The 27,922-nt window shown below is 62.0% G+C and overlaps 2 protein-coding genes and 2 long non-coding RNA genes across 17 annotated transcripts; 2 read left to right on the forward strand and 2 right to left on the reverse strand.

Annotated features, from left to right (window-relative positions):
• Nucleotides 1-59: 59 nt before the first annotated feature.
• LOC308072730 lies at nucleotides 60-4,627 on the forward strand. 3 transcript variants are annotated; one of them, XR_013931767.1, is made up of 4 exons: nucleotides 60-206; nucleotides 1,341-1,443; nucleotides 1,793-1,955; nucleotides 4,491-4,627. It is a non-coding gene; the product is annotated as an uncharacterized lncRNA (long non-coding RNA). The 3 variants fall into 3 exon arrangements; XR_013931768.1 differs by having other exon boundaries at nucleotides 4,494-4,621; XR_013931769.1 differs by having other exon boundaries at nucleotides 64-177.
• LOC308072728 (macrophage mannose receptor 1-like) lies at nucleotides 1,436-6,930 on the reverse strand. 9 transcript variants are annotated; one of them, XM_080410000.1, is made up of 9 exons: nucleotides 6,153-6,930; nucleotides 5,161-5,284; nucleotides 4,774-4,842; nucleotides 4,549-4,653; nucleotides 4,268-4,381; nucleotides 3,763-4,155; nucleotides 2,726-2,871; nucleotides 1,751-1,860; nucleotides 1,436-1,657 (listed from the first exon to the last, which is right to left on the reverse strand). In XM_080410000.1, exons 1-9 carry the CDS (start codon nucleotides 6,222-6,224, stop codon nucleotides 1,531-1,533), a joined length of 1,260 nt encoding a protein of 419 aa, XP_080266126.1. In that variant the 5' UTR covers nucleotides 6,225-6,930; the 3' UTR covers nucleotides 1,436-1,530. The 9 variants fall into 9 exon arrangements, with proteins under 9 accessions (XP_080266126.1, XP_080266127.1, XP_080266125.1 ...); XM_080410001.1 differs by having other exon boundaries at nucleotides 4,268-4,324; nucleotides 4,774-4,866; XM_080409999.1 differs by having other exon boundaries at nucleotides 4,774-4,866.
• On the forward strand, nucleotides 6,733-7,221 carry LOC308072731. The gene is made up of 2 exons (XR_013931770.1): nucleotides 6,733-6,811; nucleotides 6,928-7,221. It is a non-coding gene; the product is annotated as an uncharacterized lncRNA (long non-coding RNA).
• A 12-nt stretch (nucleotides 7,222-7,233) lies between these two features.
• On the reverse strand, nucleotides 7,234-27,440 carry PNPLA6 (patatin like domain 6, lysophospholipase). Of its 4 annotated transcripts, none has more exons than XM_080409990.1 (36): nucleotides 27,298-27,439; nucleotides 25,950-26,019; nucleotides 25,787-25,849; nucleotides 25,483-25,570; nucleotides 25,312-25,394; nucleotides 25,126-25,223; nucleotides 24,914-25,054; nucleotides 23,895-24,054; nucleotides 23,718-23,798; nucleotides 22,698-22,826; nucleotides 22,525-22,605; nucleotides 22,304-22,412; nucleotides 22,134-22,220; nucleotides 21,689-21,795; nucleotides 21,396-21,584; nucleotides 18,488-18,565; nucleotides 18,037-18,242; nucleotides 17,775-17,906; nucleotides 17,559-17,682; nucleotides 17,366-17,479; nucleotides 16,827-16,902; nucleotides 16,578-16,718; nucleotides 15,261-15,324; nucleotides 15,021-15,189; nucleotides 14,771-14,953; nucleotides 14,576-14,694; nucleotides 14,327-14,483; nucleotides 13,312-13,428; nucleotides 13,128-13,197; nucleotides 12,159-12,275; nucleotides 9,627-9,775; nucleotides 9,403-9,555; nucleotides 8,556-8,672; nucleotides 8,050-8,146; nucleotides 7,861-7,970; nucleotides 7,234-7,581 (listed from the first exon to the last, which is right to left on the reverse strand). In XM_080409990.1, the coding sequence occupies exons 2-36, from the start codon at nucleotides 25,986-25,988 to the stop codon at nucleotides 7,516-7,518; spliced, it is 4,014 nt and encodes a 1,337-aa protein (XP_080266116.1). In that variant the 5' UTR covers nucleotides 25,989-26,019; nucleotides 27,298-27,439; the 3' UTR covers nucleotides 7,234-7,515. The 4 variants fall into 4 exon arrangements, with proteins under 4 accessions (XP_080266116.1, XP_080266115.1, XP_080266117.1 ...); XM_080409989.1 differs by having other exon boundaries at nucleotides 25,670-25,849; XM_080409991.1 differs by lacking the exon at nucleotides 12,159-12,275 and having other exon boundaries at nucleotides 25,670-25,849.
• Between the last annotated feature and the right edge of the window lie 482 nt (nucleotides 27,441-27,922).

Consider the following 27,922-nt stretch of genomic DNA (forward strand, 5'->3'; position numbering starts at 1 on the left):
CCTGGGATGCCGCCGCCGGCGCTGCCGGGAGCTGTAGTCCGGAACCGCGGCACCCACCACCGGGAGCGACCCCCCGGGACCGGGAGGACCCTCCCCCAGCCGGACCCTCCCCCGGCCTTCCCCCCGGGAACTGAGGGGGACCTCCGGGGGGTGCCTGCCCCGGGCCTGCGGCCCAGGGTGAGGGGGGGACCTGAGGGGTCTGGGGGGTATGTAAGGGGGTCTGAGGGGGATTGAGGGAGATCTGAGGGGGATTGGGGGGCTGGGGGGTATGTAAGGGGGTCTGAGGGGTATGGGGGGAGGTCTGAGGGGGATTGGGGGGCTTTGAGGTATATAAGGGGGTCTAGAGGAGATGGGGGGCTGGGGGGTATATAAGGGGGTCTGAGGGGGATTGGGGGTCTGGGGGGGTATATAAGGGGGTCTGAGGGGTATGGGGGGAGATCTGAGGGGGATTGGGGGGCTGGGGGGTATATAAGGGGGTCTGAGGGGATTGGGGGGCTGGGGGGTATATAAGGGGGTCTGGGGGGGATCGAGGGAGATCTGAGGGGGATTGGGGGGCTATGAGGTATATAAGGGGGTCTAGAGGAGATTGGGGGGCTGGGGGGTATATAAGAGGGTCTGAGAGGTATGGGGGGAGATCTGAGGGGGATTGGGGGGCTGGGAGGTATATAAGGGGGTCTAGGGGGGATTGAGGGGCTGGGGGGTATATAAGGGGGTCTGAGGGGTATGGGGGGAGATCTGAGGGGGATTGGGGGGCTGGGAGATATGTAGGAGGTCTGAGGGGGTATTGGGGGGCTGGGGGGTATATAAGGGGGTCTGGGGGGGAATTGGGTGTCTGGGGGAGTATATAAGGGGGTCTGAGGGGGATTGAGGGATATCTGGGGGGGATTGGGGGGCTGGGGGGTATATAAGGGGGATGGGGGGGTATTGAGGGAGATCTGAGGGGTATTGGGGGCTGGGAGGTATGTAAGGGGGTCTGGGGGGTATATAGGGGGGGTCAGGGAAGTATTAAAGGAGATCTCAGGGTCATTTTGGGGAGCCCTGCATTGTATCTGGGGGAGCCTGGGGAGTACTTGGGGGTCTGGGGGGCATTTAGGGAGCCTGAAGGGTGATTGAAGGGATGATGGAGGATTGTGGGGAGCCGGGGGGTCCAAGCCTCTCCCCCGGCATCCTGCATGTGGCATCACCCCCCAAACCACCACTGCTCTGCTGATGGACCCCCAAACCAAGAGTCACACTGCACCCATCCGGCCCACACCATCAGGGGTCCCCCACCCCACGCAGCCCCCCGCCACATTGCTGGAGCAACGCCTCACTCTGCACATGCGTTTATTGCCCTGCAGGGAACCCCCACTCCGCCCCGTACCCCGAATTTTCCCTGGCGATCCATCCATGGACCCCAAACGGATGTGCTGGAGGTCGGAGCTGCATCCTGGAGTGCTGCAGGTGGGATGTGGCAAGCGGAGAGGGGCTGGGGAAGACCCCCGATGGGTGGGGGGTGCTGTGGGGTTCTCTTGGGGTGTCCTTGCGTGCTCAGGGGTGTCCCTCGCAGACCCAGGGGAGCTGGCTGGTGCAGGGGTAGTCGTACCACTCGCCGTCCTCCCTCACCGCCGCACAGTTCTCCTGGTGGCCACCGTTGGGCTCGTTCCTGTGCCACCAGCTGCAACGAGGAGGGGGATCAGGACATTTAGGGGGGTCCCCCCCGCATCCCCAGGCCCCCGGCCCCTTGTCCCCAGCACCCGCAGGGCTGTACCTGCTTTCCCGGGGTAGGATAGTCCCGTTCGCTCGCTTCCAGGTACCCTCGACCTCCTCATCCCTGATGCCGAGCCAGGAGGAGCTTTTCAGCATCGTCTGGATGTGATCCTGGGGGCAAAGGCAGCGTTACCCCATTGCAGAGCCCCCCCACGAGCCCCTGCCCACCCCCGGGGACCGTAGGGGACAGCAGGTCCTGGTGGCAGGTAGGACCCGATGCTATACCCCCCCTCAATACCCCACGCCTCCCCACTGCTGACACAAGCTCTGCCCTGGAGTGGGGGGGTTACAGGGGGAGTTTGGGGGTTTTGGGGGTTGGAGAACAGTTCAGAGGAGATTTGGGGGTGGGGGTGGCAGGGGGAGGGCCTGTCTGGGGTTAAGGTTGGGTTATCTGTGGGTTGGGGGTCACAGTAATAAAAAATGAGGGTTAGAGTTAAAGTTAGAGCCCTGTTGGGGGTCTGGGCTAGCTTAGGGGTAGGTCAAGTCCTATAAATAGACGTAAAATTAAGTTTAGGGTAGGGGCAGTATTAAAATTACGGAGAATCGGATTAGCGTTAGGGTTAACGTCGGGGTTACCGTTAGGGTCGGGGTTCTGGAAGGTTCCGATCAGGCTTAGGATCGGGATTTTAGGGCTCGGGATGGGGTTAGGGATAAGTTTGAGCTGGATTTGTTTCAGTATTAGGGTTACAGCTCTGTTGGGAATAGGGTTGGGGTGAACCGTAGCAATATTAGGCACTAGAGTGGAAATTCGGGGTTAAAAGGACAGAATTTGGGTAAAGCTTTGGGTGAGGGCTCAGCAGCACCCACCCATGGGCCAAAATGGTGTGTGGGGCGACCCCAGACCTGGCCTAGGGTTCAGGACAGGGTTCACACGAGGCTTCCAGCTGCTCCCCCTCCCCTCAAAGCCCATCTCAGGCTCCCCAGTGTCCCCCCTCCCCATCCCCCTTCCCGGATACCTGGATCCATCCCTGCTCACCTTCTCCTCAGCACCATCCACCTCCAGGAGCTGCGTGCCCAGGACCGAGCAGAATCGCTGGGCGTTCTCCCAGGAACTTGGCGTCTTGGAGTAGAAATAGCAGGAGTTCCTGAAGTAGGTCCAACCTTTGGAGCAAGGGGGACAGCCTGGGGAGGGGGGACACACAGAAAAAGAGGGGTTACCCCCTAGCTGGGGCTGCGAGACCCCCATAACGTTGGTGCAGAGAGCATCTCCCCTGGGGTTAGTGTTACAGCTGGGTTATGGTTAGAGCCCTGCTGGGGTTTGGGTTAAATCCTGTATATTTGGGGTTAGGACTGGGTTAAACTGAATCAGAATTAGGTTAAATCCTCTATATTTATAGGTTTAAATTTGTATTTATCTTATTTATTTCGGATTCTTGCCGGATTAGGGTCCCACTGGGGTTTGTGTTTAGCTTTAATCCTATATGTTTAGGGTTACAGCTGGGTTGGGGTTAGGCCCACGCTGAATTTTGGGCTAAATTAGGATTATCTTCAGTCCTAGATATTTAGGGCTACGGCTGAGGTAGTGTTAGGACCCCACTGGGAGTAGGGCTTCGTTAGGATTAATTTAAATCCGATATATTTAGGGTTAGGGCTAGGTTAGGATTATCAGGGTTTGTGCTGGATTAGGGTTAGTTTAAATCCCACGTATTTAGGGCTACAAATTAAGGCCCTGCTGGGGTTTGGGCTAGCTTAGAGTTAGATAAAATCACATTTATTTGGGGTTTGAGCTGGGTTAAGATGCCATCGAGGTTTGACCTCAGGTTTAGGTTGTCTGCATCAGGATTATGCATATATTTAGGGTTAAGTCTGCGTCAGGATTATGCCCCCATTAGGGTTTGGGCTCGGTTAGGGTTGGGTTATATCACCCTAAATGTAGGATTGGCTTAGGTTTAACACCCTGTTGCAGTCTAAGTTTAGCTTTAGTTGCATCCCTGCCAGGTTAGGCCTGGATTTCAGCCAGCGCAGGGGTTAGGCAAAGCCCTAAATATTTGGGATAAAGGTGCCGGCACTGACAGGAGCGGGAACAGACGTTGTCCTGGCTCCCGTGGATCACCCAGCGGCTCCACTGGCGGTTCCCAGTGTAGAGCATCACCACTTGCTCCTGGTTGTTGCCGTAATTGAAGTAGAGGTTGTAACCGGCGAGTGCCAACAGCCCACCGTCGCGGCATTCCCAGCGCTGCAGCCGGCCGTCGGCGCGGCATGGCTCCAGCCTCACGAAGGCTCTGTTTTGCCCACGGGTCGCCGTAACGCAACGGTGGCTCTGCCAGCCCTGTAGCTGGCCCCCTTGTAGCCACTGGAACTGTTGTGCCGCCGCCTCGGGCTGGCAAGCTGTCGCTATCAGCTGGTGGCCACTAGCCGCCACGCATTTGCGGTGGTCTTCGTTGTACAGCAGGAAGGAGCGGGAGGCTGCGGAGAGGTTCCCAGTGAACCAGGGGGGACACGTGGGGGCTGGGGGACACGTCCCTGGGGATCACAGCGGTAAAGCGGGGGGGGGGGGGGGGCAGCGAGGGGTACACACCCACGTTGGACAGCTGCTTCTCCTTCTCTGCCTCCAGCGCTGATGTCAGGGCTGTAACTGCGGGGGGACATGGGGACACAGGCGGGTCACCACAAGGCACAGGGTGTCCTGGAGCTGGTGCCGTGGCAGGGATGGGAGAGGGGCTGGTGTGGAAGGGTGCTGAGCACTCGGAGACCCCCACAGAGACCCCCAGCACCCCGTTAACATTCCCTCTGTCCCCCAGTAGTGCCAGCATTGCCACCCCAGTGCTCCCCCGAGCCCTGCAGAGCCCCGCTACTCACTGCGCTGCGAACCGATGGTGAGGAAGAGGATGTTCATCAGCACCGAGACTCCCAGCACCGCAGCACCCACCAGCACCAGCTTCTTCCCGGAGCAGCACCGTGACGCTGGGGAGGGTGGGTAAGTGGTGACCGGCTCCCAGTTTGGGCAGAGCTGGGTGCCACTGGTTTTAAATGCAGCGTGGGTTTTTCCTGCTGACGATGCTCTTGCCCTCGCCCACGGCGTACCTGGGTCGGGCACGTGCTTCTGGCCTGGCACGGTGCTGGCGGGGTCCAGGGGCTCGTACAGGTTCTCCTCTGTGGGGCACAGGGTGCTGCAGACTGGGGAGGGGGGGCACTGATGGCACTTGTGGGGGTGCCCCCCCCCTCCCAGTGCCACCATCAATCCTGGGCACTTCCCTGGAGCATGAGGGTGGGAGATTCCCCCCGGTGCCACTTCCCTGGGGACCCCGTATTGGGCACCAGGGACGAGGGTGCCACCACCCACCCTGGGATCCTCCCTTGGGCACTGGGGACAGAGCCAGGGGGTGCCCCCCAGCATTGTGAGACCCCAAAAGGGACGGGGGGCTGCTGGGCTCACCCCCACCCCATCCAGCACCCCAGGGTGCTCCCTACCTTCCCTGCCGGGCCCCAGCACTGACAATTGCCCCTGGCCAGCTTGGCTGGACTCGAGGTTGCCGTACATCGTCCCCGTGTCACCAGAGTGCTGTCCCCAAGCGAGTGTTCCCACTGATAAAGCCTGTGGGAAGCGGGTGACAGCGGAGCCGGGGGGGGCCGGATGCACCCTTACTCCGGGGGGTGGGCCTCAAAGGGGCCCCTGAGCACCCAGCAGCTCCCTCCCTGCACCCCAAAGCTTGGCGGGAGCTGGCACTGCCAGTGCCAGGCCCCACTGCGTGCTGGCAAAGACACCGCGATGTCCCTGTCACCGGGTGTCCCCATGCCCAGCCCAGCCCTGGCACCTGCCCACCCCGGGGTGGCCACACACCCACCCCAGCACCCATGGGTGAGCCAGGTGGTGCTGAGGGGGGTGCTGGGCCCCATGCTGGCTCTGGCCACGCAGGAAGAGCCGGGTGCTATCAGCACCCACCAGCCCTGGCCACAGCTCCCCGTCACCGCACCCGGTGGCACCAGGCACCCAGCGCCACTGGGCCCACACAGCGGCTCCCGTGGTGGTGCCGGCTGTCCCACCGCAGTGACAGCGAGCTGTGGCGGTGCCAGGTGTCCCCACGGGTCCCCCCAACCAGTCCCTGGCCTGGCAGGACCCCCACACCTGCCCTGTCCCCACGCGTGTCTCCACCCCCCCTACGCGTGTCCCGGGGCTCCCGCAGCCGCCAGGTGGCGCCGTCACGGTGGGAGAGGAGCCGCCGAGGGGCGGGGCTGAGCGCAGCCCCCTCCCCCCCCCCCCCCTCCCCCCCCGCCCAGGAGCAGGGGGACACCGGGAACGGGGCAGACCGGGAATGGGAAAGCTGGGACCGGGGGGCAAGTACTGGGTGAAGCTGGTGAGGGGAGCCACGCAGTACTGCGGAGCTGGGGGAGCCAGTGCGGGAGGGGGCTGTACCGGGGAGGGGGGGGCAGTACCTGGGAGGAGAGGACGCAGGCCCACTTACTGGTGTGGTGATGGGTGTACTGGGCTGGGACTGGGGAGCTGGAAAGCTGCTACTGAGTGACCAGTCTGGCATGGGGAACGGTACCAGGGACTTGCCCACAAGGCCCTGTCACTGGTGACCCCGGCACCAGTACGGCCCAGCACTCATCACCGGTGACTTAGTGTCCCTGGGGTGTCCCCAGTACCAGGGCGGGGGTCCCCCACCACCCTGGGGTCACCCTTGGGTGCTGCTGCTCCCCCTTCTCTCCTTGCACCACAGGTGGGACCCAGGACACCAGCAGCGCCAAAACTGTGCCAGGGCACTGGGACGGAATGGACACGGATGGGGGGCCGCAGCGCCAGGCTAGAGCCGGTGCTGGCAGCGCCAGCACCTCAGGGACACCTGTGGGGACACCCATGGGGGTGATTTGAGGCCACCGCACCGACACCCAGCAGATGCCACCGGTGCCAAACTGCCACCAGGCAGCTGGGACGGGGCAGGCACTGGCAGTGCCGAACCAACGCCGCAGTGTTGGGCCACAGCTGATGCCGGCAACGCCAAGTTGGGACCACAGTGCCAGGACGAGGAGGGTGCTGGCAGCGCCAAATCGATGCCACGGTGCCAAGATGCGGCACTCACCAGCAGTGACAATCTGGGGACACAACGGCAGGACAAAGAGGGTGCTGGCAGCGCCAAACCGATGCTGGCAGCGCCAAGTTGGGGACACAAAATAAACACCAGGACTGGGCGGATGGCACCGGCACTGATTTAGGGACACAGCACCAGGACCAGGCAGGTGCTGGCAGCGCCAAACCAATGCTGCGGTGCCAGGCTGAGGCAGCCACCAGCAGTGACAACTTGGGGACACAATGCCAAGACAAAGAGGGTGCTGGCAGTGCCAAACGGACGCCAGTGTGCCAGGACCAGGCAGCCACCAGCAGTGACAACTTGGGGACACAATGCCAGGACAAGGAGGGTGCAGTGGCACCACGGAGCCGGACGCGTCGTGCCTTGAACGCTTTGATCCCCACAGGAAGAGCACCGCTGGGTAAATTTAAATCATAATAATAATAATTAAAAAAAAAGAAAATATACAGCTGGGTTCCTTTTAAATAATAATAATTAGAAAAAAAAAAAAAAAGAAAATATACAGCAGTCACATCCCCTCCTCCCCAGGCCTTGGAGGGGGGATTTGGGCCAGTGCAACAGTGCAAGAGGGGGGGACATGGGGGTCTCTGGAGCCCCCCGCCTTGCCCTGGCTCAGGGATAGTGACAGGGACAAGCCAGGACAAGGGGGAAAGTGCTGTGGAAATGGGGGTCACGGTGGGGGGACGTCCTGGGGTGCGGAGGTAGCGGCAGCACTCGGGCTCCTTTGGTGGTGGGGTCAGGTGTGGGGGGCCGAGGGGTCCCGGGCTGGGCGTGGGCGGTGCCGCAGGGGCTTCTCCTCTTCCTGGGGACAGAGGGGACACGTTGGGGACACTGGATGTAGCTCCTGTGGGGTCAGGGCACCCTTGGGACGCCCCAAACCCAAGGACACCCCATTTTAGAGGGTCTCTGTGACCACATACCCCTGTGCCTGAGGTTCGGGCACCCCCAAACCCAAGGGCACCCCATTTTGGAGGGTCTTCATGACCACATACCCCCATGCCTGAGGTTGGGGCACCCTTGGGACCTCCCCAAACCCAAGGGCACCCCCTTTTAGAGGGTCTACACAGCTGCGGTCACTCACAGCCTCCAAGGCGCTGGTGCTGGCCCACTCGGAAGGGGCAAACGCGTCTTCCTCGCCCCGCACTGGCTCCGGCCCCTCATCCTCGTACTCCGTGAGGTAGTCGGACTCCTCTGGGGGGGTAAAAGGGGGTGTGGGGTCAGGTCCCGTGTGTGGATCCGGCCCCGTCTTGTGTGTGTCCCCGCAGCTCACCATCCGCGTAGCCGTCGGACAAGTAGGGCTTGGCGGGCTCGATGCGGGACACGATCTCCGCCAGGTCGGTGAAGCCGGCGCTGGGACACGTTAGCACCTATGGGAGGGAAAGGGGGGGACCCCCAGAAGCCCCCCCACCCATGCACGAGAAGGGTAAGGATTGAGGGGACAGGAGGAGGGACGCGAGATGGGTAAGGGGGTGGCAGGGCATCGGGGGACAAAAACGTGATGGGAGATGGACCAAGGGGAAGGAGCAGGGTGGGGAGGGACAGGAGGCCACCACAGGGGACCAGCTGCACCAGGAGGGCTAGAAGGACACGAGGGACACAGAGGGGCCAAGGGACAAGGCAGGGTGCTGCTCCCTGAAGGTGGCTCCAGGGCCAGGGAAATAAAACCCCTTCAAATCAAGGTGCCAGGGCCAGGATGTCCCATCCCAAGATGTCCCAGGGCAAGTATGCCCAGGTGGCCACGGCCACCCGTGAGCCCCAGTGCCACCCCCTGCTCACGTCCATGCGTTTGCTCTCGTAGAAGTCAGCCGCACGCCGGTCCTTCACCATCTCCTCAATGACGTCGCCCCGACTCCAGCCGTCAAAGACCACCTTGCCATGCTGGTACCCCACGTCCTGCAGGGAGAGCAGCCGTGGCACATCGGTGGCCCGGGCACCCCCAGCGATGGTGGGGAGCCCCAAATGATGACCTAGGTACCCTGAACAATGGCCCAAGCAGCCCAAATGATGACCAGGGATGGCAACTGATGGCCCAAGCACCTCAAATGATGGCTCAGGCACACCCAGATGATGGTCCAGGCACTCCAGTAATGGTCAGGGCACCCAACTGATGGCTGAGGCACCCATCAATGGCTGGGACACCCAACTGAAGGACCAGAGAACCCACAAATGGGGGGGGGGGGCACCCACTCAGTTGCTGGTTGACCCCACCTGATGGCCAAAAGACCCCACTGATGACCTGGACACTCAACTGATGGCAATGGCACTCCAACCCCCATCTGGGGCAACCCAACCCTCATCTGGGGCACCCCATCAATGGCCGGGGCACCCCAACGGATGGCTGGAAAACCCACAAATGGGGGGGGCACACCCACTCAGTTGCTGGTTGACCCCACCTGATGGCCAAAAGACCCCATTGATGGCCTGGACACTCAACTGATGGCAACGGCACCCCAACCCCCAGCTGGGGCAACCCAACCCTCATCTGGGGCACCCCATTAGTGGCTGGGACACCCAACAGATGGCTGGAGAACCCAGCCCATGGCTTGTAGACCTCATTAATGGCCTGAGGCTCCCTAAATGATGGCGCAGGCCACCCCACCAGGCTCCTCGTCCCTCAACTCACATAGATCTCGTCGAACTTCCCAAAATCCATGGTCTTGAAGCGGTCGATGGGGGGACGGATGTACTCGCAGTAGGAGCTGGACTTCACCACCTCCAGCTGCCGCACGCAGGACACGTAGGCCAGGCGGGACTGGATCTCGGCCATGTCGGGCACCTGTGAGGATGAGGTGCTCAGCACCCTGCCTGCACCATCTCAGCATCCCCCTGCGTCCCACCGCTCCTCACCTTGACTTTTTCAGCCCAGGGGTTGAGACGTTTCCAGAGAAGCCACCACCCAGACAGGCTGTCCCCGTAGTTGCACAGGTCCGTCTCGTCCTGGCTGCCCACGTCGATAGCGATCACCGTCTTGGCACCCATGTTGCGAGCGATGTCGGCTGTGGGGTGGGGAAGGAAGAAACTGGGTTGGCCGCTCCCCCAGCTCTGAGCCTGTGGGGCAAGTGGAGCCAGGAAATGGGGCTGGGGGATTGTTCCCGAGCCCGGGCTGGGTGGCAAAGCCATGCTGGGGCTTGTGGTGGGGTGAGCAGCATCCCACGGGTGCTGGAACTGGGGGCAGGAGCCCAGTGGCAGGAGACGCTGGTGGGCAGCAGAGCAGTGATGCAACTGTGTGCATGTGCAACGGGGGGGCACAGGCAAGTTGCAGCATCTGGGGTGGGATGTGAAGTAGCACAGAGATGCCCCAGGACAACGTTTGGTGGTGAGGACACCAGGAGATGATGCCAGGTGGATAGAGACAGCTTGCACATGGAGGAGGACAGAGATGCTCCAGGAGGGCACCTGGTGCTGAAGACTCCAAAAGATGATGCAAGACGGAGGGAGGTAGATTGAAGATGGACGAGGATGGAGATGCCCCAGGACAATGTCTGGTGGTGGGGACACCAGGAGATGATGCCAGGTGGACGGAGATGGAGACAGCTTGCACATGGAGGAGGATGGAGATGCCCCAGGATGACATCTGGTGGTGAGGACACCAGGAGACAATGCCAGGTGGAGACAGCCTGCACATGGAGGAGGACAGAGATGCTCCGGGAGAGCACCTGGTGCTGAAGACTCCTAAAGATGATGCAAGACGGAGGGAGGTAGATTGGAGATGAAGGGAGATGAAGATGTTGCAAGAGGGAACCCAGTGTTGATACCATCAAGGGACAATGACACAGGAGGGAGGAAGGTGGCTTCAAAATGAAGGAGGACAAAGATGCCACAGGAGGCCACCCAGTACCACACACACTGAAACACAATGCAGGGTGGAGAAAGGTCGCTCGAATGTGAAGGAGGATGAAGATGTCCTGGGAGGGGACACTGCACCGAGGACACCAGGAGTGATGCAGAATGGAGGGAGGACACTGGCACACAGAAGAGCAGGGAGATGTTATGGGGAGGTAGCTGGCATCAAGGATACCAAGAGATGGGTTGGGATGGAGGGAGGTGCCTGGTGTCAAAGACACCACGAGATAACGTAAGATGACGGGAGGTGGCTTGCACATCAACGAGGGTGGAGATGCCCCAGGAGGCAATCCAAGGCACCAAGAGCTGGTACGAGACAGGTGGAGGTGTCTTGCAGGTGAAGGAGGATGGAGAGACCCAAGGAGGGCACCTGGAGCTGAAAACATCAAGAGAAGATGACGCAAGGTGGATGAAGGTGGCTTGCGCGTGATGAAGCATGAAGATGCCCCAGGAGGGCACACGATGCTGACATCACTGAAGATGGTGCAGGATGGAGGGAGGTGGCTGGTACCTGCAGGAGGACAGAGATACCCTGGGAGAACACCCAGTGCCAAAGACACCAGGAGAGGATGACGCAGGATGGAGGAAGGTGGTTGGCATATAAGGAGCATGAGGATGCTCTGGGAGGGCACCCAGTGCCAAGGACACCAAAGGACATTTTTTTTGCATGTACAGAAGGATGAAGATGATCTGGGAAACCACCTGGCACTGGTGGCACCAAGAGATGATGCAAGACCCTGACTTTTTTGGCCCCTGAAGGAGGATGAAGATGCCGTGAAAGGATGCCCAGCACTGAAGACATCACAAGATGATACAAGATGAAGCAATGTACCTTGCACATGAAGGAATACGAAGAAACGTGAAGATGCCCTGGAAAACCACCTGATACGGAGGACACGAAGGGATGGTGCAAGATGGATGCGTGTTTTTTTGCACGTGAAAGATGAAGATGCCTTGAGAGGATGAAACCCAACAAAGACGACACCAAGAAGATGCAACACAAAGCCAAGATGTCCTAAATCCAACCTCAACATCTCAGGCCATGGAGAACCCATCTCGTGGTGGCGAGGCAGCCCCCACTGCCCCCGGGGCCGGCCCCGGCGCCGCGTCATCTGCCGCCCCCGTTGAGCGGTGACGGTGCTGAGCTGCTACTTGCCTGGCAGGTTGTTGATGTAACCACCGTCCATCAGTAAGTTGCCATCCTTGGGGTCGCAGAGTGGCGGTAGGTACCCAGAAAGGGTCATGCTGGCTCGCACGTACCGCCAGAGCGAGCCTGCACCGGCAGGAACAAACGCAATGAGCACAGCCCACTGGAGACCACCCCCCCGGGGGGCTGCCCCTCGCCCCTGCCCGTGCCCAGGGACGTCTGCGCCCCATAGGTACCCCCATAGGCACCTATGGGTGGCAGAGGAACCCATCGCACGCCCTGCTGGCTCAACGTGGGATGGGATGTGGTTTTGAGGTGGGAGGGGGTGGGTTTATTGTTTTGGGGTCTTTTTGGGGGGTGGGGGGACCCCCGGCGGGCGAGATGCTGACCTGGGACATTGTTAACATAGCAGCCGTCCACGAGCCAGTGGCTGTCCTTGGGGTCGCAGAGCGGAGGCAGGTAGGGGGTATAAGAGGCACTGGCTCGGACGTAACGCCAAAGGCTGCCTGCCGGAGGGAGAGGACACGGTCACGGCCACGGGGGCCACGGGGGGAGGTGACCGAGGGTGTCAGCACCGCACTGGAGGGACGTTGGTAGCCCCACAACCGAGCCACCGAGAATGGGCAAGGATGGATGGGGTGAGATGCTCGCCGTGAGGGTTAGGGGGGGTGAGCAGGGATTAGTTGGCGTTAGAGGCTGGAGGAAGAGGCAGAGCGAGAGCCAGGCTGCTAACGAGCCACCACGGGCGCCGCGCGGACGGCTCAATGTCCCAGGTGAGCTCCAACACCAGGCAAGGAGGAGGGGCAGCCACCACAACGTCCCCACCACCACCGCCACCTCCCCACCACCACAGCATCCCCACCGCCGTGCCGTCCCCACCACCGCCACATCCCCACCACCGCAGCATCTTCACCACCATGCCATCCCCACCACCACCGTGCTGTCCCCAGCACTGCCCTGTGCTCCACCACATGCCATGAGTGCGGGTTACTGGGGTTAGTGGTGAGCAGGTGTGTTAGAGAGGACGTGCATGTGCAAGGCATCAGGGTGCGGCTCCGCACCCAGATTCTGCCCCCAGCCCCACCCAGGACGTGGGGCAACTCCAGACCCCCACGGAGTGTGGAGCCTGGTGAGGTCACTGGCGCCAGATGGCTCCGGGAAGCCACCACCGCCTGGCCCCACCACGAGTCCTCCAACGCCCTTTCCTTGCCATGCCAGGACGCATTGTCCCCTTGGCACATGCCAAACCTTCCCCCATGGGGCAGCGACACCATTTTGGGGTGCCAGTGAGGAGGGTCCCCACCAAGGGGGACGTGGTGGTACCACAAAGCTTCCCCGGCTCCCCAGGGAGCTCTTACCATCCGTGTGCACCCGCATGGCCGAGGCCGTGATGTCCGTCGTGACGTTGAAGTAGGGCAGCCACAGGTCCTGTGGGGACAAGACAAGGTGGGTGACACTGTGGGGACGCTAGGGGGTGGGTGGGGAGCTGGCCAGAACCCTCGTCATGGCAGGGTGAAGCCCTGGGGGGTTCATGCAACGCACCTCTATCTGCTTGTCCTGGAACACCTTGTTGATGCTGGCGTTGAAGGCTGAGCCCGAAAACATGGAGGTGATGGGGTAGGTGAGGTCCAGGACAGTCTCGAACACTGAATTCATGCACTGGAGGAGGAGGAGAAGGAAGAAGAGTATGAAGAAGAAGGAGAGAAAGGAGGAGGAGCATTAAGAACAGTAAGAGAAGGAGAAGGAGGAAAAAGAATGAAGGAGGAGTAGGAAGAAGAAGGAGAAAAAAAAAGGAAAGAGGAGAAACAACAGCAGAAGGTGGAAGAGGAGGAAGAAGAGGAAAAAAGGAGGAGGAGGAAGAAGGAGAAAGAGGATTAAGGAGGAGGAGGAGGAGCAGTAAGAGAAGGAGGAAGAGGAAGGAGGAAGAAGGAGAAAGGATGAAGAAGAGGAGGAGGAGCAGTAAGAACAGTAAGAGAAGGAGGAGGAGGAAGCAGGAGGAAGGAGGAGAAAGAAAAAGGAAAAGAGGAGAAACAGCAGTAGAAAAAAAAGGTGAAGGAGGAGGAAGAAAGGAGAAAAAAGGAGGAGGAGGAAGAAGGAGAAAGAGGAGGAAGAAGGAGAGAAGGAAGAGGAGAAGCAGTAAGAACAGTAAGAGGCATAGAAGAAGAAGGAGGAGGAGGAGGAAGAAGAAGAATGAGGAGGAAGAAGAAGAATGAGGAGGAAGGAGAGAAGGAGGAAAAGCAGAACAGTAAGGCAGAGAAGGAGAAGGAGGAAGAAGAAGGAGGAAGGAGGAGAAAGAAAAAGGAGAAACAAACAGCAGCAGAAGAAAAAGAGAAGATGGAGGAGGAGGAAGAAAGAGGAGTGAAAAAGGAGAAGGAGGAAGAGGAGGAGGAGTAACAAGAAGGAGGAAGGAACAAGGTGAAGGAGGAAGAGAGAACGTGAAGGGGGAAGAAGAAGAAGAGGAAGGAGAAGAAGGAGATACTTCAGGAACAGCCCAGGCAGGGCTGGCCACAGGCAAGGTGGCCCTTCACTGGGGTGGGGGAGGCGCCGCGGCACCCACCTTGGCCCACTCCCGCGCCCGCTGCTTGGTGCGCACAGCGCTGCGCTCCTCGGCGTAGAGTGCCCCGATGAAGGCGCCGATGGAGGTGCCGCCCACCATGTCGATGGGGATCCCGGACTCCTCCATCGCCTTGATCACCCCAATGTGGGAGCAGCCCCTGGTGGATGGACAGACCACATAAAGGGGAGGTTGAGGGGGATAGGGACCCCCACCCTGCCAGGTCCCATCCTGCCATGGCACAGCACCCACCTGGCTCCGCCGCCCCCCAGGACGAGGGCGATGGTGTTGCCGGTGAGGACCCGCGCCAAGCGGGAGAAGTCGCTGTGCCGGTCTGCGCTCTTCTCAAACACCTTCTCGTACATCTCCCGCTGCGGGCGCCATGGACCACAGGTGAGGGCGACAGCGGTGGCCCACCGAGGTCACCCAAGGGGGGCACGCACATACCAGTTTGGTGGGGCTACGGCGGGAGAAGACACGCCGGGGACACCTGATGTGGAGGTGACCTGAGCACCAGCTGCGCATGTTGAGCCACTCCACCGTGCGGGAGGGACTGGGACCGTCCTCGCGGTGCAGGAGAACCAGCTGCTTCAGCGCACGCACCGCCGTGTTCTCCAGCATCTGCTCCAGCTGTAGAAGCCATCAGCCACCCAATGCGGTGTTGTCCCACTACCACCACCACCACCACCCGCCTCACCTCACCCAGCGCCGGCTCTTGGTCGCCCAACCCTACGATGAGGATGCAGTCGGCTTGACGGATGCAGCGAACGGTCCACGGCGTGAGGGTACAGTCAGTTTGGTAGAGGACAATGCGGTGGATGTCCTCCTGCTGCGCCAACCAGCCGGACAGCCGGTACTCCTGGATGCTGCCGGCACGGAGGAGTCAGCCGGTGGCACGGGGTGGGGGGCTGGGGACGTTCCTCCCAATGGGAATTACCTGTCCAGCGCTGAGGAGCCGAGACGGGCCCGGATGATGTCACTAGTGAGGAGCAGCGTGGGACCTGGGAGAGGTGGGGACACGGTCACCACTGTGCCATGGGGCTGTAGTCACCACCGTGATGTGGTCACCACCGTGGTGTGATCCCCACCATGTTGTGGGGCTCTGGTCGTCACCACGCCATAGGGCTGTGGTCACCACCATGGCATGTCACCACCATGGTGTGCTCACCACCATGTTGTGGGGCTCTGGTCGTCACCACGCCATGGTTGCCAACATGCCATGTGGCTGTAGTCACCACTGTGGTGTAATCACCACCATGTTGTGGGGCTCTGGTTGTCACCACGCTATGGTTGCCAACATGCCATGGGGCTGTGGTAAACCACCGTGTTGTGGGGCTCTGGTCATCACCACACCATGGTTGCCACCATGCCATGGGGCTGTGGTCACCACCATGGTGTGGTTACCACTGTGGTGTGGTCACCACCATGTTGTGAGGCTCTGGTTGTTACCACCCCATGGTTGCCACTATGCCATGGGGCTGTGGTCACCACCGTGGTGTGGTCACCACCATGTTGTGAGGCTCTAGTTGTCAACACGCCATGGGGCTGTGGTCACCACCATCTTGTGGGGCTCTGGTCATCGACACGGCATGGTTGCCATCATGCCATGGGACTGTGGTCACCACCATGGTGCAGTTACCACTGTGGTGTGGTCCCCACCATGTTGTGGGGCTCTGGTTGTTACCACCCCATGGTTGCCACTATGCCATGGGGCTGTGGTCACCACCGTGGTGTGGTCACCACCATGCTGTGGGACTCTGGTCATCACCACACCATGGCTGTCACCATGCCATGGGGCTGTGGTCACCACCATGCCGTGTTACTACTGTGGTGTGGTCACCACCACGTTGTGGGGCTCTGGTTGTCACCGTGCCATGGCTGCCAACATGCCATGGGGCTGCAGTCACCACCACAGCAGAGTCACCACTGTGTTGTGGGGCTCTGGTTGTCACCACACCATGGCTGCCACCACGCCATGGGGCTGTGGTCACCACCATCTTGTGTGGCTCTGGTCATCACCACGCCATGGTTGCCACCATGCCATGGGGCTGTGGTCACCACCACAGTGTGGTCACTGTCATACCATGGGGCTGTGATGGTCACCATGCCATGGTGCCCACCACACCATAAGACCACGGCCACCAGACTGCCACGGCCACCATGTCATGGGGCTGCAATTACCACACCAGGTCACTAGCACACCACAGGACCACGGCCACCACCGTGCTGCAGTCACCACCGCGCCGGCACTCACCAATGGCGTTGAGCGCATGCTTGAGTTCCAGCGTGAAGGCAGCTGTGGGCACGTCGTCGCACACCGGCAGCACCGCCACCGTTGACAGGTTGCTGGTGGGGTTGGTGGGCTCGGAGCTGGAGGCCATGCCCAAGCCAGAGCCTGCACGGACAGAGGACGGGGTGGTGTTCACTGTCCACGCACTGCTCCACCGATGGCCACGTGCCCTGGAGAGGGCTCCCCATCACCCCCTGTCCCTGTGGGACCTACTCGCAAAGGGCCCACGGAGCTGCTGAAGGTTCCCCAAGATCTTCTGGCTCAGGAGGTGGATGAGGCGGGTGACAACCTGCAGGGACAAGGACAGGGATGGCCACCAGACCTGGCAGCGCTTCCCAAGCTGGAGACTCATTAGCACGCCAGGCAAGTGTCCCACATGCCTTTTTGTGTGCCACCACCACAGTGGTCACCACCATGTTGTGGGGCTCTGGTCGTCACCACACCATGGTTGTCACCATGCCATGGGGCTGTGGTCACCACCGTGGTGTGGTCCCCACCATGTTGTGGGGCTCTGGTTGTCACCACCCCATGGTTGCCACCATGCCATGGGGCTGTGGTCACCTTGGGGACCTCTGAGAGGGCCACCCCTTTAGCCCATCAGCCCTTCGCCCCCAACAGCCTTAACGACCTCATTAATTCCTTCATTTAAGCTGATTTTGACAATGTCACAGGCCACCACCTGGAGGGGACATGGGGACACGCTCCCTCCCCAGGAAGAGGGTGCAGACCCCCGGGTGGGGAGCTGGTGGTACCTGGGGGTATCTGCGTTTGATGTTGTTCAAGGTGCCCTCAGGCAGCTTGGCCAGCTCTGTGTCCCGCACCGCGTGGACGGTGGTGGCACGGGGCTGCCGGGTGAGGGCTTCTACCTGGAGAAGAAGACATATCACCAAGACGTGTCGGCCAAGCGCCAAGGAGTGCCCACCCCGGCCCCACCGCAGCTCTCACCACGCCGATGAGGTCCCCGCGGCCGTACTCCCCGATGAGCTCCTTCTTGCCGCTGCCCTTCTGGATGACTGAGCGCAGGCGCCCGTTGAGCGCGATGTAGGTGCAGTCCGACTTGTCACCCTGCCTAGGGTGGGGACACACCACTGCTGGGACCCCAACCCCCGGCCATGGTGGTCCTTACCAAGCTGAGGTGGGCATCCACCCTGTGGTGCCCACCTGTAGAGCGCCCGGCCAGCTTCCACCGCCATCCAGTCGATGGCAAAGTCCATCTGGCGCACGAAGGGTGACATACGGGCAGCCACGGTGTGGGCGACGCTCAGCACCACGCTGGGCTGCTCCCGCATGATCCTACGGGTCAACAGCGGTTGAGGGACCTGGTGGTGGCCCCAGGAGATGCCACCACCAGTGTTCTTTGGAGGAAGATGTTGTGGCAACCAACCCTTTGGGCCAAACCTCCGCCGCCAGCGCTGGGACTCACTCGTAGAAGTCGGATTTGGAGATCTTGAGGAAGGTGCAGTCGCGGTTTGCCTTGATGGTGAAGATGAGGGGCTCACCAGTGAGGACTGCCAGTTGTCCCACCATCTCACCAGGCTGCGTCAGGAAGAGGCAGACGTCCTCCGCCTTGTCGATCATCCGCTGGTAGACATGGAGGCAGCCCCACAGCACGAAGTGGAGGCTCACGTCCTGCCAAAACGACGTCCCGTCACCGGCAGGGGGTCACCTGGGACCCCCAGGCACCAGAGGTCCCACAAACACCACTTAGGTTTTCTTCTGGTCTTCTTCACAGTGTTCTCCACCCACCAGATGGTTCTGGGCATCATTCCGAGCTGCCTCCCCCCAGAGGGTGGGAGTAGGAAGGGAAGCACCCAATAGAAATACAGGGCAGGGGGACCGAGATGCCCCGCCAGGTCCTCGAAACCCACACCCACCTGGTCCCCTTGACGGGCAATGACCGTCCCAGCTTTGGCGTGATGCAGCAAGACACGGTTGTTGAGGAGAGAAGGGTCCTAGAGGGAAGAACAGCATCATGTGAGGTGATGGGGACCATTATGAGGAGAAGGGGACCACCAAGGAGACAGAGGACTACCAGAAGGCCACAGGGACCAGCACAAAGCAACAGCGACGACCAGAAGGAGATGGGAACACACCACGAGGTAACAGGGACCCAACACAAAGCCACGGGGACCCACCATAACACAACAGAGGACAACCAGGAGGAGATGGGAACCCACCACAAAGTGATGGGGCTCCACCATGAGGTAACAGGGACCCACCACGGACCAATGGGGACAACCATGAAGTGACAATTACCACCAGGAAGCCACGGAGGACCACCAGGAAGCAACGGGAACCCACCATAACACAGCAGAGGACCACCAGGAAGACACGGGGGACCACCGTAATACAACAGAGGACCACCAGGAAGGCACGGGAACCCACCACAACACAGAGGACCACCAGGAAGCAATGGGAACCCACTATAACACAACAGAGGACCACCAGGAAGCAACGGGAGCCCATCATACCACAATAGAGGACCACCAGGAAACCACGAAGGACCACTAGGAAGCAATGGGAACCCACCACAACACAGAGGACCACCAGGAAGCCATGGGAACCCACCACAATGCAACAGAGGACCACCAGGAAGCAACAGGAACCCACCACAACACAACAGAGGACCACCAGGAGGCAATGGGAACCCACCACAACACAACAGAGGACCACCAGGAAGCAATAGGAACCCACCACAACACAACAGAGGACCACCAGGAGGCAATGGGAACCCACCACAACACAACAGAGGACCACCAGGAAGCAATAGGAACCCACCATAATACAAAAGAGCAAGAGGAAGCCACGGGAACCAACCATAACGCAACAGAGGACCATCAGGAAGCCACGGAGGACCACCAGGAAGCAATGGGAACCCACCATAACACAACACAGGACCACCAGGAAGCACTGGGAACCCACCATAACACAACACAGGACCACCAGGAAGCCACAGGAACCCATCATAACACAACAGAGGACCACCAGGAAGCCACAGGAACCCACCACAACACAGAGAACCAACAGGAAGCCACAGGGGACCACCAGGAAGCCATGGGAACCCACCATTACACAACAGAGGACCACCAGGAGGCAACGGGAACCCACCATTACACAACAGAGGACCACCAGGAAGCCACGGGAACCCACCACAACGCAACAGAGGACCACCAGGAAGCCACGGGAACCCACCACAACGCAACAGAGGACCAGCAGGAAGCCATGGGAACCCACCACAACGCAACAGAGGACCAGCAGGAAGCCATGGGAACCCACCACAACGCAACAGAGGACCAGCAGGAAGCCATGGGAACCCACCACAACGCAACAGAGGACCACCAGGAAGCCACGGGAACCCACCACAACGCAACAGAGGACCAGCAGGAAGCCATGGGAACCCACCACAACGCAACAGAGGACCACCAGGAAGCAACGGGAACCCACCACAACGCAACAGAGGACCACCAGGAAGCAACGGGAACCCACCACAACGCAACAGAGGACCACCAGGAAGCAATGGGAACCCACCACAACGCAACAGAGGACCACCAGGAAGCAACGGGAACCCACCACAACGCAACAGAGGACCACCAGGAAGCAACGGGAACCCACCACAACAGAGGACCACCAGGAAGCAATGGGAACCCACCACAATGCAACAGAGGACCACCAGGAAGCAACAGGAACCCACCACAACGCAACAGAGGACCACCAGGAAGCAACAGGAACCCACCACAACAGAGGACCACCAGGAAGCAATGGGAACCCACCACAACACAACAAAGGACCAACCGGGAAGCAATGGGAACCCACAATAACAAAATAGAGCAAGAGGAAGCCACGGGAACCAACCATAATGCAACAGAGGACCATCAGGAAGCCACGGAGGACCACCAGGAAGCAATGGGAACCCACCATAACACAGAGGACCACCAGGAAGCAATGGGAACCCACCATAACACAACAGAGGACCAGGAAGCCACAGGAACCCAACATAACACAAAAGAGCACCAGGAAGCCAAGGGAACCAACCATAACAGAACAGAGAACCACCAGGAAGCAATGGGAACCCACCACAACACAGCAGAGGAACACCAGGAAGACACGGGGGACCACCGTAATACAACAGAGGACCACCAGGAAGGCACGGGAACCCACCACAACACAGAGGACCACCAGGAAGCAATGGGAACCCACCATAACACAAAAGAGCACCAGGAAGCCACAGGAACCCACCATAAACGCAAAAGAGGACCATCAGAAAGCCACAGAAAACACCAGGAAGCAATGGGAACCCACCATAACACAACAGAGGACCACCAGGAAGCCATGGGAACCCACCATAACACAACAGAGGACCACCAGGAAGCCAAAGGAACCCACCATAACACAACAGAGGACCACCAGGAGGCAACGGGAACCCACCATAACACAACAGAGGACGACCAGGAAGCCATGGGAACCCACCACAACACAACAGAGGACCACCAGGAAGCCATGGGAACCCACCACAACACAACAGAGGACCACCAGGAAGCCATGGGAACCCACCACAACACAACAGAGGACCACCAGGAAGCCACGGGAACACACCACAACGCAACAGAGGACCACCAGGAAGCAACGGGAACCCAACACAACACAACAGAGGACCACCAGGAAGCCACGGGAACCCACCATAACACAACAGAGGACCACCAGGAAGCCACGGGAACCCACCACAACAGAGAGGACCACCGGGAAGCCGTGACTCCCCCCTTGTGGCACCGCTCCTGCTCTCACCTCCACCTTCATGAGCTTGACCAGCTCCCGCTTGGCGGCCTCGAAGAGGGCGCTGCTCTGGCGGCCCTGGTAGGGACCGAAGGGACAGTCCCCAGGTGCCACCTCCTCCTCGCAGTCGTAGTGGTGCACCCCTGACGGCTGCTCCTCCACCGTCACCGACTTGCGCTCCTTGGGCTCGTGGGAGACGGACTGTGGGGAGGGGGGTTGGCGCCAGCGCCCACCCACAGGCCCCCCCCGGCGTTGGGGTGGGGGAGGGGGGCAGGGGGACGCGGTGTGGCCCGATCCGGCTTTACCCGGGAGAAGGCGGCCAAGGCGGCGGTGCTGTCCTCCTGCAGCGACACCGAGATGCGGCCGCGCTCGTAGGCCATGTCGAAGTCAGAGCGGGGACCCTTCTGGAGGCCTGGGGGGGTGGGGGGGAGGGGACCGAGGGGTCACTGGTGTCCGGGATGGGGATACTGGTCTGGGATGGGGATACTGGGGAAGGGGGAGTGGGGACCCTTCTGGAGGCCTGGAGGGGGTGGGGGAGGGGACCGGTGGGTCACTGGTGTCCAGGATGGGGATACTGGGTGGGGGCAGGGGGATGCACAAGCACTGGGGGGATGCAGGAGCGGAGCAGGGGGACCCCTGGGGAGGGGGATGCAGGAGCTGACGGGAGATGCACCCCCAGAGTGGGAGGGGTCTACACAACCCCAGGACTCCCCCCACCCCCCACCCACCCTCCCCCAGGCTGGGACCCACCGGCGATGTCCACGGGCATGGAGATGCAGCGACTCAGCGGCGGCGGTGGCGCGGGGCTCTCAGGACCTCCCGCTTTCAGCCCCTCAGCTGCAGGATGAGACCCCCCTGAGCCCCCCATGGCGGCACTGGGGGGGGGGGAGGGGTCCCGGCACCCCCATCCCCACTCTCACCTGGGTCCCTGCCCTCATCGGGACCACCGAGCCCCCGCTTGCCGTGGCGGACGGGGCTGGTGCGGGCGGTGTGGCCGGGTTGGGGGAAGAGGCGCAGCGGTTGCATGTCCTGCAAGGGGGGACATATGGGGGGAGGGGGAGACATCGGGGGTGGGGGGTGGGGCACGGTCCTGACCTGTCCCCTGTGTCTCCCCCCCCGCCTTTTTTCACCACAAACTCACGTGGCTGAAGAGCTCGTTGGTCAACCCAAGGTAGTTGTGCAACGCCAAGAAGGTGACGCGCTGCAGGCGCACCATGATGATCTGGAGGGGGACAAGAAGCCATCAGACGTCCCTTGCCACCCCCAGGGACACCCCCCACCCCCCATCGTGTGTGTCCCCTCCCCCAGCCTCACCTGCACCACCCGCACCAAACTTTCGGGGTACTTCTCAAAGACAGCGGAGAAAGCTTCGACGGGCAACCGCAGGATGGTGGAATCCTCTGCGGCTCGCGCACACACGGTGCGGTATGGTCGCTGGTGACCCTAGGTGACACGCCACGGCGTTGGCGGCCTTGCAGGGATGGGGAGGTCCATCCTGGTCATGGGGGGTGGGGGTGGGGACGGGGGTAGGTAGGGGCTGGCAAAGTCTGCTGGTGGCACCGGGCTTTTGGGTGGTTGGGCTTGGGGTGGCCACGGTTGGGCTTGGGGGTGGCCATGGCTGAGATTCGAGATGGCCATGGTTGGGCTTGGGGGTGGCCACCGTTGGGCTTGGGGATGGCCAACGTTGGGATTGGGGGTGGCCACCATTGGGATTGGGGGTGGCCATGGTTGGGATTCGAGATGGCCATGGTTGGGCTTGGGGGTGGCCACCACTGAGCTTTGGGGTGGCCATCCTGGTCTTGTGGATGGCCACCATTAGGCCTGGGGATGGCCACAGCTGGTCTTGGGGACAGCAATGGTCAGGCTTGGGGGTGGCCACCATTGGGCTTGGGGATGGCCACCACTGGGCTTCAGGGTGGCCATCCTGGTCTTGGGGCCCAGCGATGGTCAGGCTTGGAGGTGGTCACGGTCAGGCTTGCAGATGGCCATGGGTTGGGTTTAGGGATGGCCATGGTTGGGCTTGGTGGTAGCCACGGTCGGGCTTCAGGGTGGCCACCATCGGGCCTGGGGATGGCCACGGCTGGGCTGCAGGGGTCTGGGGACATCTATGATCAGGCTGGGGGGGCTTGGGGACACCCAGTTAGGCTGGGGGTGTTTGGGCATGGCCGTGGTTGGGTTGGAAGGGCTTGGGGACAGCCACAACCAGTCTGGGCAGAGAGGGAGGGGCTTGGGGACAACCACAACCAGGCTTGGGGGGCTTGGGGACACCCCCAACCGGTCCCAAAGGGGCAGCGGGGACAGCAGCGGCAGCGGGGACAGCAGCAGCAGCAGTACCGTGATGACATCCAGGATGCTGAGCAGACTGTGCACGCTGTCCCCAGGGAACACCTCCTTCATCACCGTCTCCTTCCCATCCTGCAGAGCGCCAGACCCCTTGCTCTCTCCGTCCCCAACCCCCCTGGTGTCCCCACCCCCTCGCCATCCCCTCCGGTGTCCCCATCGCTCCTGTACCGGCTCGGTGAGGAAGAGCTCCAGCTTGCCATCCTGCACCACGTAGATGCTGGTGTCGGGTTGGCCGGGACGGAAAACGTAGTCACCCTGTTGGCACTGCTGGAAAACCATGTGCTTGCACAGCTCCAGGAACAGCGGCTTCTCAAAGTGACCCAGCACCCTGTGGGGACAAGGATGGGGACAGCAGATGACACAGAGTCTGCCGGGAGCTGCCCCCCCCCAACCCTGGTCCTCTGGAGCCCCCCCAGCAGCTGATTACCACAGCAACGGGGATGCTGAGAAGAGCATCCTTCAAGGGAGTGGTCCAGCCTCTCCTGCCAAAGGGATGCCAGGGGTGGGTGCTGATGCCTGGGGCCTGATCCTGACCCCCAGGGATGGATCCTGACCCCCTGGGGCCTGATCCTGACCCCCAGGATCCTGAGCCCCAGGGATGGATCCTGACCTTAACACCCCCCCCCCAGGGGCCATAACCTGACTCCCAGGGATGGATCCTGACCCCCAGGGATGGATCCTGACCCCCTGCAGCCAGATGCTGACCTTGATCCCCCCAGGGTCCATATCCTGACCCCCAGAGATGGATCCTGACCCCAAGGGGCCATATCCTGACCCCCAGGGATGGATCCTGACCCTGACCCCCCCCCAAGGGACAAGATCCTGACCCCCCAGGGCCAGATCCTGACCTTGACCCCTCCCCCCCCAGGGGCATAACCTGACCCCCAGGGCCAGATCCTGACCTTGACACACGCCCCCCCCCCCCCCCAGGGGCCAGATCCTGACCCCCAGGGATGGATCCTGACACACACCACACACGCACCCCGGGACAAGATCCTGACCCCCAGGGTCAGATCCTATCCTTGACTCCCCGAGGGGGCAGATCCTGACTCCCAGAGATGGATCCTGACCCCCAGGGACCAGATCCTGACCCCCAAGGATGGATCCTGACCCCCAAGAATGGATCCTGACCCCCCGGGGCCGGATCCTGACCCAGGACCCCCCAGGGACGAGGTGCTGAGCCTCACCGGACATTTTTGAGCATGTAGAGGACCTCGGAAGGGAGATGGGAATTGGCCACGTCGAATTCAGTCAGGTCGGCCTCCAGCACCGAGGGTGGCGGCTCCTTCAGCTGCAGCGTGGGCAGCTCCTTCTGGATGCGCAGGAACCTTGGGGACAACCAGGTGACATCGCGGCATGGCCACCCCCACCCCTCCCCCCCCCGCTGGTGGCACCTCACTTTTTGGCGATGTTGAGCATCTTGAGTTTCTTCTTCATGCGGGGCCGCGAGGCGCTGGAAATGGTGGTGTCCACCAGAGAGGAGGTGGACTGGGACACCTGGGGTTGGGAACAGCGGGTAGGGTGTCACCCACTGGGGACGGTGACAATGGGATGTCACCCCAGCTGCCACCCCCCGGAGCGTCACCTTGCGCATGATCTTGCGGCCGTAGAAGAGCATCTTGTCACGTTTGCGGAAGCGATACTTCGGGGTCCCCTGGGCGGGTATTTCTGGGGGACACGATGGGGACACGGTAAGGGGGCACAGCCCTGCCCCCCCCCCCCTTGTCCCCAAGGCCACCAGCGTGGTGTCACTCACTCTTCAAGCGCAGCCGACGCACCAGGACCACAATGGCAGCGGCGACGATGACGGCAACGAGGCCGAGGCCAAGCAACATCCCCAGAACCTGCGGAGGGAGGGGGCGTCCCCATGTGGCCCCCGCGTGTCCCCCCCCAGGGGACAGGAACATCGGGGGGGGGGGACACACGGACGGACACACACACACCGATGGCACCGCCACCCTGGTGGCATGGAGGGACGGGAGGGGCTCAACAGCATTGGGATGCGGACACTGTCCCCTGGGGACATGGGGACAAGTTTGTGTCCCCTCAGGGGTGCTCACCGCACCAGTGGAGAGCGGCTCCTCGGCAAAGAGCCTGGGCAGCATGGCCGTCAGGGACACATCCTGCGGGGACAAGGGGACAGCTGAGCCCCCCCGACCCCCCCACAGCTGGGGGGGGACACAGGGGTGACTGTCACCCCCATCCCACCGTGGGGACATCTACCTCCGCCTCCTCCTGCGGCTCTGACTCGCTCTGCCCCATGGCCGCGGTGGGGCTGTGCCCATGCAAAAAGCTGCGAAAACGGGGAAAAATGGTTAACCCCCCCCCAAAAAAAGAGAAGTTTGTGACACAGGGACACGCAACAGCCACCGAAGGACAGGTGACAACTGGGTGATGTCCCCCCAGGGGGTGAAACTCCGGTGGGGGGGTTGGGCTCAATTTGCTGCATGGTGGGTTGGGGTAGGGAGCTGGGGTGCCCCCAGGGTGTCCCCAGAGTGTCCCCAGGGTGCTCAGTGACATCAAGTGGCAGGAGGACACTTTGGTGTCCCCCCCCTTGGGGACCTCAGTGTCCCCACTCCGACTGGGAGAGGAAGCGGTGACAGGAACCCTCCCATTGCAACAGCGCCGAGGCCACCGGTGTCACCCGGTGTCACCCATCGCCACTGACACCCGTCCCCGCTGTCACCCCACCACGTGACGAGGGTCCCCACGTCGCGGTGCCACCACCCAGCCCAGCCCCACCGTGTCCGTCCCCCCCCCAGCTGTCCCCACCGTCCTTCCCAAGGACACCCCGGGGAGGTGATGGTGGCACCGGCGGGGACGTCACCGGGGCTGGCACATGTCACCCCCCCTGTCACCCCATGGGGGGGGAGGGGACACGCTGCCAAGCGCCGCGCCAACACCCTGTGACCGGGGCCTGGGGACCGCCCCCCTCCCCCGGGTGACAACTGCCCCTCCCCCCATTAAATACCCCTCCCGCCAGCTGCTTCTACCCCCTCCCTAAGGCAACCCCCCCCAACTGGTGTTGCCCCCCCCCCCGCCTGTTACCCCCCTCCCCAGCCCCCCCAGCTGCTCCCGCCCCTCCCCCACCTTTACACGCCCCCTCCAAAGCTATAACGCCCCCCCGGTTAACACTGCTCCCCCCAGCTGGCGTTGCCCCCCCCAGTAACCGAGGAGCTGATGCTGCCCCCCCCGAGCGTTACTGCGCCCCCCGCAACACTACGCCCCCCCTCGAGTTAATACGCCGCCCAAGCCCCCCCCGCAGGGAGTCCCTGCCCCCTCCCCAAGCCAATATTGCCCCCCCCGTAATTGGGGGACTGATGCTGCCCCCCCAGGCCCCCCCCAGCGTTACTGCCCCCTCCCAAGGGTGATATTGCCCCTCCCCCAGCATTACGCCCCCCCCCCTCACTATTGCTGCCCCCCCCCGAGGAGTTCTGCCCTTCCAACGGGTTTTGCTCATCCTCCCCCCAGGCCCAAGCCGCTCCCCCCCGCCCCTCCCCAGCCCCAAACCTGCCCCCCCCCCAGCCGGTGCTGCCCCAGGGGACGGTACGTGCCCCCCCCCCCCCCTCACCAGCCGCCGGTCGCCGCCCCGCGCCCCGCTCCGGCCTCGGCGGTAACGGCGGCCCCCGCGGGGCCATGGCCCCTTTAAAGCGGCCCCGCCCCCTTCGCGCTGACGTCACGGGGGCGGGGGCGCGGCGCGGCGGGGGCGCCATCTTGGGAAGGTCAGGCGCGAGTCAGGCGCGAGGGTAGAGCCCGGCGGGCGGGCGCCATCTTGGGGGTGGCGCCGTGGTGACGTCATCAGGAGCCGACGCGCTCGCGCGCGGGGGGACGAGCTGTTTTGGTGCGCGCCACGGCGCCATCTTGGGAGTGGCAAAGGGAGGGCGGGGGGCGGGGGGAAGGGGGGGTGGGGTGTGTGTGGTGTCCCCCCCATCTGGGGGTGTCGTGGGGGTGGGGACCGGGGAGCACCCTCAGGGCCGGCCCCACCCCCACCACGGGCACCCCTGGATGGTGGCACCCACGGCCGGGCCTGTCCCCCGGGCCTGTCCCCACGGGTGGTGGCACCCACCGCTGTCCCCGTCCCCCCGGGTGGTGGCACCCACCAGCGTCCCCATCCCCACAGGTGGTGACACCCCCGCCCCCACCCCCCGCCCTGGCGCGGGGGTCCCACAGCAGCACAGACCCACTGATCTCGGGGG

This window comes from Falco punctatus (genome assembly GCF_963210335.1).
Source record: "Falco punctatus genome assembly, chromosome: 13".
In the NCBI taxonomy this organism is placed as follows: domain Eukaryota; kingdom Metazoa; phylum Chordata; class Aves; order Falconiformes; family Falconidae; genus Falco; species Falco punctatus.